General features: G+C 49.2%; 1 protein-coding gene across 1 annotated transcript; it reads right to left on the reverse strand.

Moving 5' to 3' along the window:
• Positions 1-112: 112 nt before the first annotated feature.
• On the reverse strand, positions 113-17,801 carry LRRC58 (leucine rich repeat containing 58). The gene is made up of 4 exons (XM_056340831.1): positions 17,253-17,801; positions 7,530-7,658; positions 5,929-6,206; positions 113-4,454 (listed from the first exon to the last, which is right to left on the reverse strand). The coding sequence occupies exons 1-4, from the start codon at positions 17,762-17,764 to the stop codon at positions 4,246-4,248; spliced, it is 1,128 nt and encodes a 375-aa protein (XP_056196806.1). The 5' UTR covers positions 17,765-17,801; the 3' UTR covers positions 113-4,245.
• Between the last annotated feature and the right edge of the window lie 1,936 nt (positions 17,802-19,737).

The raw sequence follows: 19,737 nt of genomic DNA on the forward strand, positions 1-19,737 counted from the left end.
CCCATCTACTCCCTGACCACGTCTAACCCCGTTTTTAACGTTTATAATTCTGCCAGGGTTCTGCCCGCGGCAACAGCGGAATCGAGACATCAGCAAATAATGGACAGACAACTGTAGAAATAACATTTTTGGTTTAGTGTTTGCGATTTGTTTTACAGCTCATAATGAAATACTGTTAAAAGATATTCTACATTTATACATTTCTAGTAAAATACACTTTTAAAAACATAAGGCACTTTAAGACGGCCTAAAACAAATGCTCATGATAAAAATTCACCCAAAGGGCTGGATGAGAATCCTTTCTAGCCTTAACGTTCAGGTCAGTAAAAGATCAATCCTCTAGTCAGGCAGGCAAATGAAATAATCAATAGAGAGGTTTCCAAGACAGAGTTATTGCTGCATTAGTGTGCATTCTGAAGTAGTCTATTTGAAGTACCTTCAGTTGGGGAGGGAGGGCATAGTGTGAATAAGATGCATTAAAATGTTCTTTGAACTGGGTAACAAAGACACATCGCAGGGATTAAGTTTCATTACTTTCATTGGATTAAATTCCTTCCATTCATTATTGCCAACAAGAGTAAGGAACAAAAAGGAGCTGGTTCTCCCCTCCCTCCCCCCCACTCCCATTATAATTCAACACAAGGTTTCAAAGACTTAAAATGACCAGGACAGAAGCCCATGAAAAACTGCATCTGGCCACTTCAGAGTATGTTTAAATATTCATTACTGACTTCCTCAAGTCTCACCTCCTATTAAAGAAAGAGAAACATAAAAGAATTGGCAACTGTGTCAGTTGCTTCCAGTCACATTGATATTTTGCTTCTTTCTAAGGTGACCCCTGAGCACCTGCATGCAGCCAGCCCCGCAGCCCCCCGGCAGCGGCGGCGGGGCAGGGGATGAATGCGGGCAGCGCCCCGGCCCTGCGGGGAGGAAGGAATGAGCAACTCTGCTTCACACACTTGTGTCTCAGCTCAAGAACAGTTTCAAAAGCCAGACGTGCTGGGCTGCTGTAGCAACAAGGGGACTGATACCAAAACACTGACTGAAGGCTTCACTCCCAGATGCATCTGTAGGAACTGAAACCCACTATTTAAAGCTGACAAAGAGAGCCGTAATGCTGGCAAACCCACCGTCTGCTTCTCAGGGCCCCTGAGAAGGGGGTGGTAGGAACTAATCCCTACCACCTAGCCGTGTATTTTCAAGTTGTGTCTTACCTATAATATTGCCCAGTACATTTTCCAGTCTTTGGGGGCTAACAATTGCTGAACAAGCTGACTCTCAGGGGCTCAGTACGTTAGGCACTACAGGACAAACCTGCATCCCTGGTCCTCTCAAATACATCTCAGAGGGGAAAAAAAACCCCAACCCCAACCAACCAATCAACCATTGATTGGTTTTTCTTACAAGTCCTTGATTGTTTTACATCCTGACTTACTTGAATTGCACTTTAAAGCCCAGCAGCAAAAAGAAAACTTGGTAGCTACATTTGGGAATATATATATATTTAAGAGATGTTTTATCAAGTCTAAAAATGCGTAGAGATATCAACCGCGTAAGCTGTCAAGTTTTGACCTGGCTACAGTGAAGAAGCTGTGAAAAAAGGTTAGCCTGTTAGCCCTCTGAGAATAAGGGCAGAAATGGGATGCCTGTTCAGTTAGGAAAGAAAATACAGTTAAGGATCAAGCCAGATTAGAAGCAGCCACCACCGGTCCTAACCCGTCACACACAGAAGTGCTGGTGTGCCAACAGGAACTGTGGTGAAATCTAACTTTGTGAAGTGTAAAAAAAACCAACACATGACCTCCAGAGAGCTGCTGCTAAAGAGAGGGACGGAGGAGGTGGTACCTCATGGCCCTGAGCTCAGAAGATCTTGAGATCTCAGCTGGTGTGGCTCACTTCCCCTGGCAGAAGAGCCAAGTTCTAGATCACACAGTCGCTAATGTTACATCAGCAGCTCGCTGGAAATCGGGGCTCTGCAATCAGTTTACTGTCCTCCAGCGCTGGTATGACAATATTCACTTGGGGCAGGAAGCATCATCTGAGAGAGGAGATGAAGAACAAAGTACAGGCCACCCTCTGATCCCAGTTTACCCAACAGCATGCAGGTTTCTCACAAAATCTATAGGTTGTTCTTCCCAAGCAAACCTCACGGGATCTGCTAAAGTGACATCCAGTTGCTTTGCACATATACCTTACTGTGTCTTAAAAATAGACTATAAAAAAAGTTATTTGGAAAGGCACAGAGCACGTGCAATTTAGGTCCCTGCAGATCTGTGCATGTGGGAAATCTTTGTACTAAGTTGCAATGATTAATAACGGACAGGGTGCTATTTTACAAACAGATAATTTCTTTCAAATTCCAGTTCTCTCCAAAGGAAACTGGGGAATGAGCAGTGCTGTCAAGGAGATGCAAGGCAAGAAGATCAACCTGCGCACCATGACAGACTGGAATGTGCAAAGTTTCACAGACCTCGTTCTTCAGGTCACATGAAAGGAAACATTGTAGTCTACTACTACTAACAAAAATAATCACTAAAGCTAGTTACAATGAGTAGAATTATCAAAGTGCTTTAATATATAAAGTGTCAAATGTAATTAAACAGGACCATTAACACAGAGCTGCCATAAGACATTCAAATAGGTACCTGTGTTTTCTGAATGCCGGAGCAGAGCACAGGCTTTTAATTTCCCTTGTAGGGCCAAAGTGGGTTAAGAAAAGTTTTTCTCGTTCCTTTAGCTTCTTAACCCAATGTATTTGCTCCTGCTCATGCATTCAAAGGCACAGTTGGATTTGCTTTATCTGAAACTGCATCAAAAGGACTGTCTGCCATGAAATATTGATAAAGGGGCAGCTCTCGCTGAGCCAAACACAACAGCCCCTTAAAGTACATTTACAGATATATGTCATTTTATAATGCTAACCTTTATAAGCTATTTCTTAATACTTCAAAATTCGGAGCTGGTTTCTGCAGCTTTCCTCTAAACACAGTTTAAGATAACTGAATGTGTTATTTCGGCAACCCAACAGACTGACAAAGCTATTGTAACTAGAGCAAATGCAAACAAATAAATAAGGAAGAGGTTTCAAAACCACCTTGTGCAAGACACTCAGACAACGCACCTTAGCCTCCCTACCGGCTTTAACTCTCAAGTTACGAAAAAGAAAAAACACCAACAAACAAAACATTCACCCCAGCACTTCTCTCCATACTTCCAATTCATTAAGCTGCTGCCAGCTTCAAGCAGATGACCCTAAAGATGGAAAGTAATTCTGCGCCAAGCACAGCAGGGCTGGCGGCAGCCGGGGGACATGGCTGTTCAGAAACAAGCAATGTCAGTCAAGACCCTTCCTGCAATTCACAGATAAAAAAGCAAATTTGCTCCAGTAAACTGAGACTCAAAACCATGACGCAGAGCATCACATCTGGACCCTTGCGCAGGCGTGTACAGCCACAAGTCTGGAGTAATACTGAGTCTCAACAGAACAACTTGTCTGTTTTCTGAAGGCACCATAAAGACAGCAACACTCCAGGTGTGATGGGAAGAGGCAGAGGGAGGAAAAATAACAAATACAGTTAGGAGGAAACACTAAGAGCAGCTTGGTATAACAAGGAAGAAAAAAAGGTGGCTCGGTTCTACCACGGCTGTAACATCTGTGACAGCACAGACACACTACACCTCTAGGCGAAGGAAGAGTAGCCAGAGTTTGGAAAAAATCTCCTCCTGAACAGAAAAAAAAAATAATTTTGTAGTGGATGGGTGTAAAATCTGTAACTGAAATCAAAGGAGACAGCAAAAAATCAAAACGCTATATAAAACATTGGGGTCCGTACGTACTCACATGGCATCATTAGCCTGTTTCTGATCTACCACAGTGTTAAGAGAGCTGGACAGTCTCCTTTGCGCTGCAGGAGGACTGAAATCCAGCGAAGTGTCACGTATGAAAATTCTTCTCAATCCGCCAGTGAGAACAAATCCCCCTCCCCAGCGCACAGGAGGGAGAGGGGGTGTCTCCCAGACAGGAGATGTTTCTAACAACCCCAGGCACCCTAAAGGCAGCATGCCACCGAGTTAGTTCCCTAAGCAGCTGCGCCCAGCAGGTCTAGGCTGGCTAAGATGTTCTGCCCCTTACATCGACTTGAGAAGAGTTTCTCGTGAGCCCTTCAGGCCAGAGGCTCGGGCTTCGTTTTTCCATTATTGCTTTTCAAACATGTTTTCCTTCCCGTCTTCCCCTCCCGCTCCCTCTTATCCCAGAAGGACTTTCTGCATCCTGCGCGCAGCGACGCTGGCTTCGTCCTCAGAGTCGGACTCGCTCTGGGAAGTAGAGCTCTGGGAGGCAGAGCTGCAGGGAGAGGAGCACTCCGGGGAGCACAGGTAGTGCATCAGAGGCAGGCGATACTTCCCGCAGAAGTCAACGAACTTGATTTGTCTGACGCAGCTGTCAAAGTAGACACCTGTAAGGGCAGAGGCAACGGGAACAACACGTGAGACCCCACGCGGAGGAAGCCATAAATCCTGCAAGGTTGTGGCTGCTGGCGCAAACGCCTCGAATTAGGATTTAGTTGACACCACACCAGACGCAGAAGCACAAGGGATGCTGGAGGAAAAGGAGGGACCGGGACACCTGTGGAAATGTGGATTTTCTTTTCTTATTAAGAAAAAACCCAAACTGTAAAACTGTATCTGGGAGGCGATTCAGAATGGCACATTCTGCGTGAAAAGACACAGGGCAGCTACTTCCAAAGAATTCAGCAATTTTTTTCTAACCATTTGAAAGAAATCTCACCCAGGCTGGGAATTTGCAAACTTGTTAAATGTCAAATTAATTCATCCACTCTATTTTCAAACTTGTAAAACCTCTTCTACCAGCTAGCAAAAACAGGTTCACAAGTAGACCTTCATAGCTCTACTTTTCTTCTGCTTGAGCGAAGTCACCATGCTGAGCTTGGATGCCACTTTCCATGGCAACAGCGTTGCTGTAACACACAATTACGTTCTCTTCCCGTCACAGCAAGTGATTTTAGACACTGACATTTTCAGAAGTTTCCAGCAGTGTTTTAAGTCCTAGCTGGTCTGGAGTAAACTTTTCTCCTGCAGCGCTAGAGCAACACCGCAGTACCGTGCTAGCTCATAAGGAAAAGCGAGAAAGAGCAAACCCAATCCACTGTTAGCCAAGCTGTGCAAAACTCTAAAAAAGGAAACATTTCTCTCCCTTACAACACAAGTTCCAGCCCTTCCGTCTTAGCTTATGGAGCATGCTTTGATATTGTCCTGTGAGGAGATAAGATAACAGCCTGCATTATGACTGCAGGGTAGATACTAATTAACGATTTTTTTTCCTTAATCTTCTGAAGGCTAAATGAGCAGATCATTTACTCTGGATAAAGATTAAACATTAAGCCAAATTAGGCCCAAGCATTCTAGGCTTTTCTATGAAGTCCTCTCCTTCCAGGAACTACATGTTGTTAGTCCCAAGCAAGAGCTAAACAAATTACTCTTGGTAACTGCCACACACTACAGTCTCTCTCCTCTTTTCCACCCAGAAATGAAGCTTGCTGTTCAGCAAGAGAGCTTGCAAAAGTTCTGTCCATTGCTCAGTCTGAGCTATTTCAGGGCAAATGGATTGGAAACTTCAGACCACAAAGGCGGAGAGGAGTGCTGGGATGAGCTGCGAAGGCTCCGACGGAAACACCGTCTTACCTTCCCATGCAAACACAGTAAACCAGCACTACAGTGCTGAGTATCGCTCCCAAGTGAACACGGGTCCCTAAGGACAAGTTTGCAGGTGGCCCGGAGCTGATGAAATACAACTCTAATTTGGGTGCAACACCACACCTAACCCGACTGAGCTACTAAAGCCACGGCCAGTCAGAGGGAAGAAAACCCAGCAGGTGAAAGCAGGAAGCAGGGCAGCGAAGGTGAACTTACCCCCGCATTTAGGGTTGGGACAGTTGCTGGCCAAGCTCAGATACCGGACCAGATTCTCCGGGAGATCGCTGGGAGCGTAGGGAACACTGCGAGTTTTAATTGTGCGTCCAGCCAGTTCCAGAAGGCTTGGGGGATTGTAGGTCAGGTCACGGACAAACCGAACCACCAAGGGGTTCCCACGCAAGCTAAGCTCTTCCAGGTGAACCAGGTTAAGGATCTCTCGAGGAAGGTAAGTCAGCAGGTTATTGTGCAGGCTAAGGGAGCGCAGGGAATGCAGCCTGCAAACGGAGATGGAAACTCAGTCAAGATGTGCAAGCAAAATCATTCCACAACTGCATTACGCACACCTGGTTACTCTCCCCTCTCCCACCAATTTCTTTTTCTTTGGCATTTCTTCTTTTAAAAGCATAACTTTGTGCTAAAAAAGCTGCTGTTACTCTAGCACACACAATGCCCTAGAAAACTTGGCGCAGCTCCAGAATACCTGTTCAAGAAACACAGTCTTAAATATGCTGCTGTCCCCCTCAGTATTCCCACTCCCACCCCCCAAAAAAGGGTACACAGAACAACAGTACAAAACCTGCGTGCTTTCGGGGGAGATAAGGCTTCCTTGTACCCAGTGCATGCATCAAGAGTGGTTCCACGCAGTACTTTGAATGAAAGTCACCTGATTTTGCTCATGCATTAAAGATGAGCGCCGGTAGGCAACCGGCTCTGGAAAACCCTGTGTTTTCGTTGCTTGCGGCTGCATCGCCTTACGCTGCGATATTACCAGATCTCCAATGTTAAGCAAGGTCAGGCCAGGCTAGCACCGGAACACGTGATAAGCAGGTTTTTGGCTTTTGGAGGAGGTGTTCTCCATCAGGAAGCACAAAGCAATGCTCCAGCACAGCATCCAGGGATGCTCTCTAGCCAGTACAAGTTACAGGACAATTGGACATCGTACATCAAGAACAAAACCACTACACCATCCAATTCCAACTCTGAAACCTCCATGCTGTCATTCAGTCAGTTGCTTTTTGGGTTACAGCTACATACTGAATTCTTCACCTGCCATCTTAGCCAGCCCCTCCAGAGTTGGGCACGTCCTTTTTTCCCCTCCTTATGAAACAGATGAAGCAGTAACTTAGCCTCTAGGGCTCTGCTGAGGGATTTTACAAACACTAAAACATTCTGACATCCCAGAGTAAGAAGTGCCAAGCGAACACAGGGGATGGTACAACACAAAACCACACGCAGAAAGGCTTTGGGTGAAAGACAAAACTGACCAAGCATCCATCACCAAGAATGCAATAGCACGGCAGTTTATCTTTTCAGAGTTGCCCAAGTACTTCCCAGGGCTTTCTGTACAAATCTATGAATTCACCTTAAAGTGTACACTCAGTGATATTTTTTTTCTGTGAGTCTTTGATTGAGATTTTCATATTATATATTCATGGTCTGCCTGCAGTGCACCATGCTAAGGATCTTCTTGTTCAAGTCTAGTTACACCAACAAACCGAAGGACAGATACGTCCTCCCAGGTGCTCTCATCCACACATGCAGAAGGAAAAGCTCAAAGGGTTAATTACGGCTGGTGGCTGATGACAGTAAATACTCACTGTGCCAGCTGCGGTGGAATGCTCTGGATCTTGTTGTCACACAGAACTAGATAGCTTAGAGAAGGTAGGTTTGCTAGTTCAGGTGGAATTGAAGTAATGAAATTCCCTCCAAGGTAGAGAAACTCTAAACTGAAAAAGAGAAGAGAAAACACATTATTTCATTAAGGTTGTTTCCAGTTTCATTTAACAGTAGGTCTTCTCATCTCCTGCATTTTTTAAAGAAAACTTACAGAATACTATGTATGAGATAATTTGCTGGGGGGCGTGAAGCTGAGTTGCACATCAAAATTACAACAGAGCTGCTGTTTCACAACAGATAATGTTGAGATTTACCTCCAGCCTCCTGCAGTCACCATTCTATCTGCCGGCAGGTGCCAGACCACTACATATTCCTACACCAACCCTGCATACAAAGCTCCTGCTGGTATTTCCAAGCAAAAGCAGCCTGTACACAAGGGTCTGCAGCCCTGCTGCAGCCAGTGGGGGTTCTCAGCTTCAGGAGGGGCAAAGCAAGACAGCAGTGGCTCTCCCTGAAAATCCTGGCCCTGCACAAGTGCTAGTCGCTCTTTATGGTATCACTTGACTCCTCGGTGTCTAACTGCAACCTTTCAGCAGAAGTCAGAGGCTGCCAGTCCTGCTTTGATACAGTTCACATGCTGACACCACCACAGCTGCAACAGTGCAGAGCGCACCCGAGCCACACAAGTACATCACACAGTTTCTCAGACACGTTGATTTCACTATACTGAAGTCAAGGAGCCCAAAGCTACCAAAAGCACTGGCTGGGCTTAACTGCAGTTTGGGCCTAAATAAAATGGGGAGAAAAAAAATATAGTATCAAAAATCACTGGATGTCCTGTGGAACTTCCGTGGATGGGAGACAGCAACAAAGAGAGGCACCAGATCCCTTCGGCCAGGTGGAATAGCCGGTATTTGCTGCATCTCTGCCCTCCTAGGAAAAAAATTGGCAAGCACTTTTCTTCAACATAATAGCTTTTGAGTCCCTATTTCAAAGAGTCAGATGTTCCCCCCCCCCCCCGCCTCCACCCCCCATTCTCAGATGTCGCCTGGAAGAGGAGCAAAGGCAAGTTCAGTTTGGGTACTTCTGGCTGGGAAGAGACACCACTGCTAATCACGGTCCCGATGCTTTTTCCCATGCCTGACGATGGGGTGGATCCCATGGTCCTGTCTGCCCGTGCTGGTTCAAGATCGCCAGCACGCGCTCAGGTTAGCTGCCCGGCTCCAGCTGTGTCCCCCTGCGATCCACCCAGCATTCCCCGCAGCTCAGGGAAAGAGAAGTCACCCAGGCTCCGTCAGCCTTGCTTTGAGAACAGCTTATAACCTCCTTGGAATGGAAGATACCTTCATCCCACTCCAGCAACTGGGAAAGGTATTGGGTACAACCGGCAAAGAAACACAGGACCAAACAACCCAAGGGACACTGTGGTCAATCCAGAGGCAGGTCTGAACCCTAAAACTGTTCCCCAGCACGTGTGGAGCACCGGAGTAGCTCCTCCCTGAGGCTTCCCCTGGGACGGAGCGGAAGACCAGTAGAAAGAGACTAATTCATTCAGTTCCTGCAAGAAACTTGAACCTCAAAGATCCAACGACAGCACCTAATTGGGCTACGGGGGCCACTAACACAGCACAAAGGTCCATCTGCCCAACAGCACGGAACAGAACAACAGACCCCACAACACAACACTCGCAGACTTCACTTCCCCCGGAGTCGCCTGCCTTTCTGGAGTACATCAGAGGCAAGCCAAACAACTGAAATCTCACAAAGTGGGCACAAATTAACTGAATTTGACTATATGAAAGGAAGGAACTACCCTTGCTTCAGTTGAGAGATCAAGTGGGACAGCCACGGGAAGGTTACTCTGAACACTCAAGAAAGTACACAGGGAAAACCACCACTACCCCACTGCTCACAGTAGCCTCTTCTATGCAGAGAACCTGTAGGTGAGGAGCAGGGGTAGGAGGAAGGCTGCTGCGCAGAGACCGCATCAAGGGGGATTATTTTTAATTAAATTTTGATCCCCTCACAAAGCCCCAAGTTTTAACCAAAATTCCTCCTTCAGCTTCCATTGTCTCCCAAGGTGGATTTAGGCTGCTCGGCTCTCATTAGGGACTTAACTGCTGACCACACAATTCCTAGGCGTATTTTAACTCCATGCCATTGCTGGAGCCCACACTGAAAACTGTTGGGCAAGGGAATTCTAGTAACGTGGATTTCAATGTTTAAACAAGGTTTAGATGTGTACAAGTTTCCACTTCCTAGGAGAAATGAATAATTAACTCTTCATCCTCTGTGTCTGAAGACAATCATGTCTGTAAAGCCACATTGTATAAAAACATATACTACCAGGAGGAGGAGAAGACGGGTGCAAAATACATAGTAAAAAATATTTCTGAGAGTCATTGCGAGGCCCGAAATGTGTAAGTTTACTGTGCAAACTAAGCAGGCAAAAGCACTGCCTACAAACTACTCACAGCTTTCAAATCCATTCTTTGCAAAGTCTGAGTAATAAGAACACTCAGTTATACTAGCTAGGACGTAAAGCTCCACACAACACACAACAAACTGCTTCTAACTAAAAAAAAACTCCACTAAATAAGGGAACTCCTTCACTGGCAGCAAAGGGTTTCTTAAAAATTCTTTTCTTTTTACTGGTCTTCTGAAACACTTTTTTGAGGTCAGCAGACTAACAAGTCCCTGGGCCCAGTCTAGTACAGCAAATTCAGAATTTCCAACATCAATTTAAGATATGAGCTAGACGGTAAATTTATTTAAAAAAGCACAGGGAGGAGGTTTTGAAACTATAAAGAAACTTATTTTAAAGTTGTTCTTACAGCTTCCACTGAAACACGGCTCAGTAGGCAAAAGAGATGTGTAACTCCTGTCCCCAAAATATAATTTGCTAGATCCTAGTGTTGGCTGAGCGAGATGGAAAAAAATAACACCAGTCATTTCTGCATCAAATTGAAGTGTCAAGAATTGCTTGAGCGAAGCGAATCACGACACAGGCAAGGACTTCCACGGGATGCAACCCTTTTGCGAGGAGCGCCAACCACACCACCGGGGCCACAGTCTGTTCCCAGCTCATCTGCTCCCAGCCTGATCCTGTGCCATACCCAGCGCATACGCAGAGGCCACGGCAACGCTGGCTCTCCACATGTCCTACTCGCAGGGCAGTTTGCTGCTCAGTACGAGCAAGAGAGCGCTGAGCTCTGCCCTCCTCACGAAAGAGCCTGCAACAAGGCAATCCACCACGGTTACCGTTTTTTCACCGGAGGACCACAGTAGAGACGGGACGGAGCTCAGCCAATACTTCTAACTAACCTTTCACACCAAGACCCAGTTTTTCTGACAATCATTAATCTGTGTAGTCGTTTGGACAAGCCGGCTAAGGTCTCATGCATCACTGTGTACACAGAGGGAGAGCTGGAATTTTTCTGTACTTTCAAAAGTCAGTCCAGGAACTTGGAAAAAAAAGAAAGATCAGCCAGCCTCAAACAAATGTAAGCTCGGTTCCTATTTTTGAAGGTAGAATAAATTACGTGCTTCCAACCTGCCACACAGGCTCTGGCTGAACAAGTATCAAGGGGCGACAAACACTAGCAAAACCCGTCTTCAGAAAAATTGAAAAAAAACCTCCATTTGACAGAGCAACTAATGGGGGGCGACACTTTCTCTCCTGTTTTTTAGCAATGTTTACAAATGCACTAATAAAAAGCCCGAGGCCCTTTCAGCCTCACAGCCAGCAGGTCCCTCGCTCCGCACAGCCAGGACGAGCTGTGCCAAGGAGCAGCCAGCACGCCAGGTTGTCCTGGCTTCGGCCGGGACAGTTAATTTTCTTCCTAGCAGCTGGTATAGCACCATGTTTTGGCTTTAGGATAAGAGTAATGTTGGTAACGTTGCTAAGCAGGGTTTACACTAGATGAAGGACTTCTCAGCTTCTCACGCACCACCCTACCAGCAAGTAAGCAGGCTGGAGTGGCACAAGAAGCTGGGAGGGGACACAGCCAGGACAGCTGACCCAACTAGACCAAAGGGATATTCCATACCATAGGACATCATGCTCAGTATATAAACTGGGGAGGGGGCTGGGGGGGGAAGCTGCTCAGAGGCTGCTGCTTGGGAACCGGCTGGGCATCGGTCAGCGGGTGAGTAACTGCATTATGCATCACTTGTTTTGTATATGCTAATCCTTTTATCATTTAGTATTATTTCCCCTTCCTTTTCTGCCCTAGTAACTGTCTTTATCTCAACTCACTGATTTTACTCCCCCCTCCCCAATTCTCTCCCCCATCCCACGGAGGGAATGATCAAGCAGCTGCGTGATGTTTAGCTACTGGCTGGGGTTAAACCACAACACAAGCCCCTCGTGTGTCACTCCTCTCTGGCAGGGGATTTCACACCACCGGGTTGCAGGGTGGCAGTGAAAATCCTGTTAGAGTGGGGAAATGCCCGAACATGAATCGATTCAGGTTGCGGCAGCAAAGTTTAACGTGCCAAGAGACCGTACATTTCTGCTTGAGTATGTCCTTAAGGTTTCCAGGTCATCGTATACCACAAAACAAATCAAAAAGCCCCAAAACACCCAGTAAATAAGAGCCCACTCTACACACTCGAGGTATTTTTTTATACCCTATCAATTACCACGCTTTCATAGTCGTGTTTCAAGGGGAGAATGTCTCCTGGCATGGAAGATACTCAAATTTTAAATCCACCCTCTTTCCCCACAGATGCTTCTTTGGGTAAAATTTAACAGCTGACATCAAACAGATGCATCTAAATAGGTAATCTAAAAAGAAACAACAGAGCCTGAAATAGCTCCAGGTCTTTTTAAGATAAACTTTTTAGCAAGAAATTTCCAGGGCAGTTTTGAGGCTCATGCAAGGCAGGAATTTAAAAGCAGCCCACAGTACACTCCTGTTAACCCTGTTCTGCAATTTGTTAATTCCTGAGAGAACTGCATAGCCTTTGCTGACACGCAAATTTAAGATCAAACAGTTGTCTGAAAACTATTTGCAAAACGTTTGAAGAGGGGAAGAAAAAGGGAGGCAGCAAGCAGATTTCCTAATGCTGTATCTTTATCAAAGCTTCCCTTGCCGTTTTTCCCACACTGTAACAGCCCTTCTTAAGCATATGCTTGTCTAACACGCTTAATACTACCCACAAATAAAAGCAAATACTCTGGTTTTCATGGCACCTAAGCCTCTACACAAAACTTGGATGAATCCAGTTAGGCGTTTGAGGCCTTTGATCCCAGCCCTTGCACAACTGGGCTTTACTAGAGGGATCCAAGCAAGAAGGAAAGAAGCATGCACGGCAGACACCTGGGAAGAGCCTGGCTCTTTTCCAAGCTCTTTCCACCTGCTCCTGGTGCTCTACTGAGCATGAGAGTATTCACTGGAAGAGTCAGACTAAACCTGAAATTCACGTCTGGAGATTCAAGGTATTAACTTCATTTCACTAAGCTCTTGAGAATTTTTCTCTTTATGGGACACTTGCAGGCGTGCACGCTGACGAGGGCAATCCACACACCCTTAAGTCAAAAGCCACAGTTGGACAGTAAGCATCAGAGCTGTGTTTTACCAGACTTGCCAAACAGATTTCGTCCAGAACGGGGACAAGTAGACAACCGCATTTCCAGCTCACCAGCCATAACACACATTGTCCCTCAGCACATCCCCAGCTGGATCAGCAGAGGAAGGACAGACCCAGCCAGCGCAGCGGTGGGATGCCTACGCAGATCACAGCTCAGGAGCTGCTGGGGGCTGTGAATTGAGTCTGAGAGAGAGAGGCTGCCTATAACATCTCACGCCAAAAACTCAGCAAGGTCAGTGTCGGAGGGAGAACTACAGAAAAGATGACACTTCGGTCTACCTACGCTAAGCTCATCTTTTATCTGGTACCAAACAGGAAAGCAATGCAAAGAGAGCTGCTCTCACCTACCTGGTGCATTTCCTACTCGACATTCACAGCAACAGCCAACGCTGCAATTGAGGTCTTGCACTGTGCTGACACTGCTAGCTGCCTGAACCGGGGGCGGCGGGCTTACCAAAGGAGCTGGCACAGCCTCAACATAACTTAACAAAAGCCTTCAGCAGGGCCCACACTTACCTTTCTCAGAAACATGAGGCTGTTGCTGGTCACCACAGACACCTATGGTGGAACTGGAAGGAAAGAGAGTTGCATTTTCCTAATGGAAAACATGAATCAAAGGCTATTGATCCTTGGTGCCAGCATGCTATGATCAGCATCATCCTGCTGCCATCACCAGAGCAATCATGATCATCCACCGATGAAGCAGTGCGAAGAAGTCTGAAGCAGCAGGACATCTATCTATGGGTGGTACTTCTACAACAGCCTAGGAGGTAACTGATAATCAGGCAAAAGGCACTCACTTTCCCCGCAGGATCCTGCACTGCACACAAAGATTTGTGTGGGCAAGGATGGGGCAGATGGCCGAAGCTGGAAGGAGTAAGACAAGACAGCAGCAGGACCGGTTGTGGTTTTTAATTGCTTTTTATTAGCTTGCCAGATCACCAGGAACATGCTAGGGAAAAGTTTTTGCACAGAATGTCTGACCCCAGATTTCTGAGAAGTTGAAGATTTATTATCTTCATGTGAGTAACACCGCACGGCACACGTGTCTCATTTCAGGGCCTTTGCCTCTGTAGCTGCCAGCGTGTTCCTTCTCCTTTGGCATATCAGACCCATCAGCTTTCTAGTCCTTCAGCTTCACCATGCAGGTTCCTTACCTGCTGCAGGAGTTACCTGGCCTTCGCTAAAACCAACATGCTACCCCTTCAGAAACTACAACAGGAAACTACAGGGTGCAGAGGAAAGACTTAACTGCTTAGTTATCAAGAATTTTTTAAAAGTTTCACGAGAGCTCAGACGTTCCCTGGAAACATAAGTAGTATTTCTAGATCTCTGCAGCTCTGCTTTGCTCTATAATCAGTGACTGGAGGAAATGGGAAGCTGCCAGGGTCACAGGAAGAAGAGCACTGCTGGCCTCAGGAGCTCAAGTACCAGCAGGAGGAACGTGTCCTATCAAAGTGCTGCTTGCATTCATTCCTCTGTGGCCTCAGAGATCATACAACATGAAAAAAATGTTTTTCATGGGAGGTTGCATCTGGAAAAAGGCTCAGAGTCTTGGCTTGCCAGCAACAGCGAGATGGACCCTTGCGGCTCGAGCTGCGAGGTTAACAGAAGCCCCAACACCTACACCAGATGCCGCCTCCCAGCCCAGAGTGCAGAAGCGAATGGGGAGGTCTCCGTGTTGCCCTGCCACAGCAGCTGGCTCTGCTCTGTCCTCACTCAGGCTCGTTTTACCCACTTCAACACCACGCACACTCACACTGCAGACACCCCTCTTGCTGGCAGGCGAGAGGAGGATCTAGCAACAGTTTCTCTACACATTCACTATCTTTTTGGCAAGTGTGTTGGGTCACTGGTTATCTGGCTCCCACTGAGTAGATTCAGGATTCCCTCTGAAGGAACATTAGATTATAAAGCATTGTTTTCTCCCAGCTCTGGCAAGCAAGTGTGCCACTTCCTTTGGTTACTTGAGCAGTCCCGGATACAGAAGGGTCACTGATGGCACAGTGGTAAAGAAGTTGACAATCCTGGTGGAGCACCAATTCGCTATCTTGAGCTAAAGTTCAATTATATTATGGTGACACATTAGCAGAAGTTCAATGAGTTAGCAGTAATTACGCGGGCAGCAGACACAAGCTGGGTCTAGTCTCGTTTTTCTACCTGACACATCACTTTGTAATGATAACCAGACAGTTCAATAGTCTTGTCCCCATTCACCTTCTCAGAATTCTGGGGTTCAAGCATGACCAGCCCAAGAAAAGCTGCAGGACAGGACAAACCGAAGCCCTTCTTCAGGACAGGCCAGAGGAACAAAGCAGAATAACCATGCACCAGGAATTTGACAGGGGTACAGCACGGAGCATAGCCCACTGGGGCATCATGTGCAGTGCTATGCAGCCTGATTATCTTCCTGAGGTCAGCAGTGTAACAAAAAGCAGGGCTGAGGTTTGTTTTCTTGGGGAAAAAAGGAAAAAAAAATAATCACAACCACAGATGACAGCGTGTAAGCAGCAGCAGGGAGCCTCTGCCTCAGAGGTGGCAGCAACAACCAGATCCCAACCACATCCTGGATGCTACCAGGCATGCCACAGAGGCAACATGCATCATCTCCCACACAACTGTCCTCCTCCATCGGCCTCCTCTCCTTTGAAGTTGGTGCCGCTGTCCTCATTTCCCTCATTATCCCTGAAGCGACGGCTACTGAACAGAGAGAAAACTGAGGTTCCTCCTTCCCCTGACAGCCCCAACGCAGGACGCATCCCAACTCTGCCAAGGACATGGGCATTCTCTACCACTCAAAATGCCTCATAGCATCTCTCTAACTTCACTTAACCCACAATTGCTCCAAATCCTCAAGAGGTGCACCTGGGCAAAAGTCACATACCCAACTGTATTTACATTACAGCAGACAAAACCATACCCTACCAGCACTCAAGCAGCTCTGGCACAACCTGCCTACCTCAGGCCGTGGGAGACAGCATCCCACACACAACATCCAGTGCTTCCACTGGATGCAGCTCTGCTGAGCCATCAGGGCAAATCCAGCTATTTAGGGTCAAGGTTGCTGGAATTTGCGTAAGAGGCTGCCTCAGGTGAGTCCTTTGGCAAAGAGCTGGAGCAAAGAGAGTTCAGACCCAAAGCCTTAGCACAGAGCCATGCAGGGGCTAGTCTGCGGCATGAGAAACCAGCAGGACTCACCAAAGTGCCTGCACGTAACACACAAGTCGGAACACGGCCTCCAGCTTGCCCAGGAGGAGGCCAGGCCTCAGATGTACCTACCCCAGGTCAACGTGGGCAGTCAATACCCAGTCCTACCAAGCATCGGTGGGGTGGGAACAGTTGGTAGGAACTGCCGTGATTCAGCCATGGGTTTCCATGCCATGGGCCTGCGGTTGTTTGGCCCAGCCCCGGAGCCACACGTACCACCGCATCCGAGCGCGGCCCAGGGATCAACGCTTCAGAAGGCCTGTCAGCTGATCTGCCGGATCTACATGAGCCAGAGGGGTGGAGAGAAACACAACACCCCCCACCCCCCCCCAATGCCAGCAAGCACCCAGATGAGACTGGAGCTGTATCAGAAAGGCCCTATTGTCTGCACGAGCCACAGCCAGATCTCTGTTTCCCCGTGCAGCCCACCGCACAGCCACCAGCTGCAAGAGACCGGGGGTTTTATTTTGCTCTCGCCTAGAGATCTGCATTAGAGCAGAGCCATGGGGTGCCTGCTGTGCGTCAATGCTCCTACCAACCGTGCCATCGTTCTGAGGAGCCTCCCCTCACCAAGGCAGCCGGCGGACTGGGAAATCCCAAGCAAGCCGCCCATTGTGCCCACTGTCCGCCCGGCCAGCGGCTCCAGTGGTTGGCAACTGCGCCTGGCCAAGGGGAAGAGCCACGTTAGCGGCTGCAGTGCCTGGAGACAGCTGAGGCTGGGCAAAACTCACTCCCCGAGTGGGAGCGAGGTGCAAGGCGTGCTGCCGGCGGTGGCCAGAAAATCCGGTTGGGTTTACCTGGCAGCCGCGGGGCTTCCCTCACCCCCCATCCCCGCCGGGCAACGGCCCAGGCCCGGCCCCGGGGGCGCGGGAGGCCCGTCCCGCCCGGCGCCCTGCCCTCACCTGCGGAGCTCCTGGATGTCGGGCGGGATGCCGTGGAGGCGGTTGCCGCCGAGGCTGAGGCTCTGCAGCCCGCGGAGCCCCAGCAGGGCGGGCGGCACCTCTGCGAAGCGGTTCCCGCTGAGGTTGAGGACGCGGAGGGAGCGGCCGAGCGGGGCCTGCCCCAGCCCCTTGGGCAGCGAGCCGGGCCCGCCCAGCCGGTTGTTCTTGGCCAGGAGCGTGTGGAGACGCGGCAGGGCCAGCAGCTCGGCGCCCAGCTCCGCCAGCCCCGTCCCGCTCACGTCCAGCACCTCCAGCGCCGGGAACCACTGCGACAGCCCGGCGGGCAGCGGGCCCGACAGCCGCCGCGGCGACAGCACCAGCCGCCGCGCCTCCGCGCTGCGCCGCGCCGCCAGCTCGGCCGCCAGCTCCGCCTCGGCCGCCTCCTCCTCGCCCTCCGCCGCCGGGCCGCGCCGCTCCAGCTCCAGCTCCGGCTCCGGCTCCGGCTGCGGGGCCGCGCCGCCCGCCGCCGCCATCCCGCCCGCACCGCCCGCCGTCCCCGCGCGCCGCCGCCGCCCCTGCGTCACCCCGGGGTCTCCCACGCCTCGCCCCGCCCCGCCCCACCCCGGAATCTGAATAGCTCCGCCGCCGCCCTCACCCACCCCGCGGCCCTACGGTGCTATGCTCGATCCCGGGCGCGCCGCTCGCTGAGGAGAGAGCGGCCCCCGCGGCTGCAGAGGGGTGAGAGATCTTTATGCAGGTTGCGGGGCGCCCGCGGGCGGGCGGCAGGAAGAGAGGGAGCCTCGTCGCGGCCCCGGAACGCGCATGCGAGGAAGGTGCGGAGGCGGGGCGGCCGGCGGCCGCGTCAGTGGAGATGTGCAGGCTTGGCCGGCACCCCCGGCGGCCGGTTAGTGACCCCGTGGGACCGGTACTCGGCCTCCGGGCTACCGTTACAGCGCGCTGCCGGCGGGCCTGGCTCAGCCGGGCTGCTGGAGAACCGCTGGGTGCCCGCGGGGGGCTTGGAAATGGCACCTGCTCCCTTCACAGGCTCTTACGCCAGGCTCACTGGAGCCGGATACTAAAGCTCTTGACTCTTTCTGACTGAAAAATTAAAACCACAGCCTTCCTCCTCGCCTTTTCAGTCACCCTCAGGCCCCGAGGGAAAGGCACCGGCAGTCCCCTGTATGGCACAAGGCCTTTGTGGCAGCTGCTGGTGGCGGAGCCCGGTCTGTGGCGTCCCGGCCTGTGGTCACCCGGCCTGTGGTGTGCCGGCCTGTGACATCCTGGCCTTGTGGCCACGGTGTGTCTGCTTCAGTCCCTGCGGACCTGCTGCTGGAGGAGCCCAGCAGAGGTGCCCCCCAGAAGTACCTGGGTGTATCTCCTTGCCTGGATGTGAAAAGACAGTTTTAATCCCACACCAGGGCATTGGTGGGAGTTAATCTGCTACACCCAAGTCTGTCAGGTGGAGAGGCCTGGTGCAGGTTACAGCTCGATGTGGAGCTGACCCTGGGTGTACCCACACACGAACAGGCAACTCAAGATTTGTGATTTCAATTCATCGCCCTTTGGACACAGGTTAACAGCGGTGTAATCAGTAATCACCCATTGGAAGAAGCAGCAGCAGCAGCGCGTGATGACAATGAGAAGATTCACAGCCCAAGGGAACTTTTGACCTGACAAAGTGTGGGCTTAAACACTCGTGATATGTAGAGGAACCAAAAAGAAGGGGGCGGCAATTGCCCACCTGCTTAAAGTACTTCGTAGACACAAAAGTCTCTGTCAGAGTGGAAGAAACACAAACAACCCACGGTTGGTTTGCATCAGACAAGAGTTTAAAAACAACACGTGAAGCAGTAACAATGCTGAGTTCAAAGGCGTCCAGAATATTATGGATGAAACCCATGGTCCACTTGTCCTTCCTTTGGTGCTCCTATGAACTTGGGATTTTACCACTACAAATATTTTGAAGTGCTGCCTCCCATTCCTGAGAGCAGGAGTTGTCAGGGCTGCGTTCAGCCTTCGAGCAGGGGTATGCTAGAGTGGGTGGGCATGAACAGGTCACCTGCCATTGGACTTGTTTAATTTGTTTTATAAGTTTATACGGATTTACAGGTGCAATATATAAACATATTTTTTCAATATAATTTTGCCCACTCTGTAAAGGTTGTGCTGTTTCAGCTGGATCAGGACAGTTTGTGGAAGGGTTTATGAAAGCACAGGAGTAAGGTCACCTCGATTTTGCTCTTGTCTTCTGCAGTGCTTTAAGTCTGCGTTCTCCCAAAGTTGTCTCCTATGAACTGGTTCAGTATTTTTCAGGAGCTGAGTCTTATTATAGATCAGTTTGCTCCCATCTTCAGAATTAAAATTAATGAAGACCTTAAAAATGCAGTTCGGAGTCTTGATCAACCACTTAAATAGCCTGTTTCTCAGTTTGAAGCTTAACAGTGCTGCAGAACTGTGAAGCAGTCAAGTGTGCGTAGCTATAGTGCAGCAACTTTCTAATATTCAG

The sequence above is a fragment of the Falco biarmicus genome, chromosome 5, assembly GCF_023638135.1.
Source record: "Falco biarmicus isolate bFalBia1 chromosome 5, bFalBia1.pri, whole genome shotgun sequence".
In the NCBI taxonomy this organism is placed as follows: Eukaryota; Metazoa; Chordata; class Aves; order Falconiformes; family Falconidae; genus Falco; species Falco biarmicus.

Bases quoted from the DNA above. Each gene is read 5' to 3' on its own strand.
- LRRC58 (XM_056340831.1), bottom strand. From the start codon at position 17,764: ATGGCGGCGGCGGGCGGCGCGGCCCCGCAGCCGGAGCCGGAGCCGGAG. The intron at 7,659-17,252 runs GTGAGGGCAGGG...TCTCTTTTTCAG, and splicing joins GACATCCAGGAGCTCCGCAG to TTTAGAGTTTCTCTACCTTG. The intron at 4,455-5,928 runs GTAAGTTCACCT...CTGCCCTTACAG, and splicing joins TCCCAACCCTAAATGCGGGG to GTGTCTACTTTGACAGCTGC.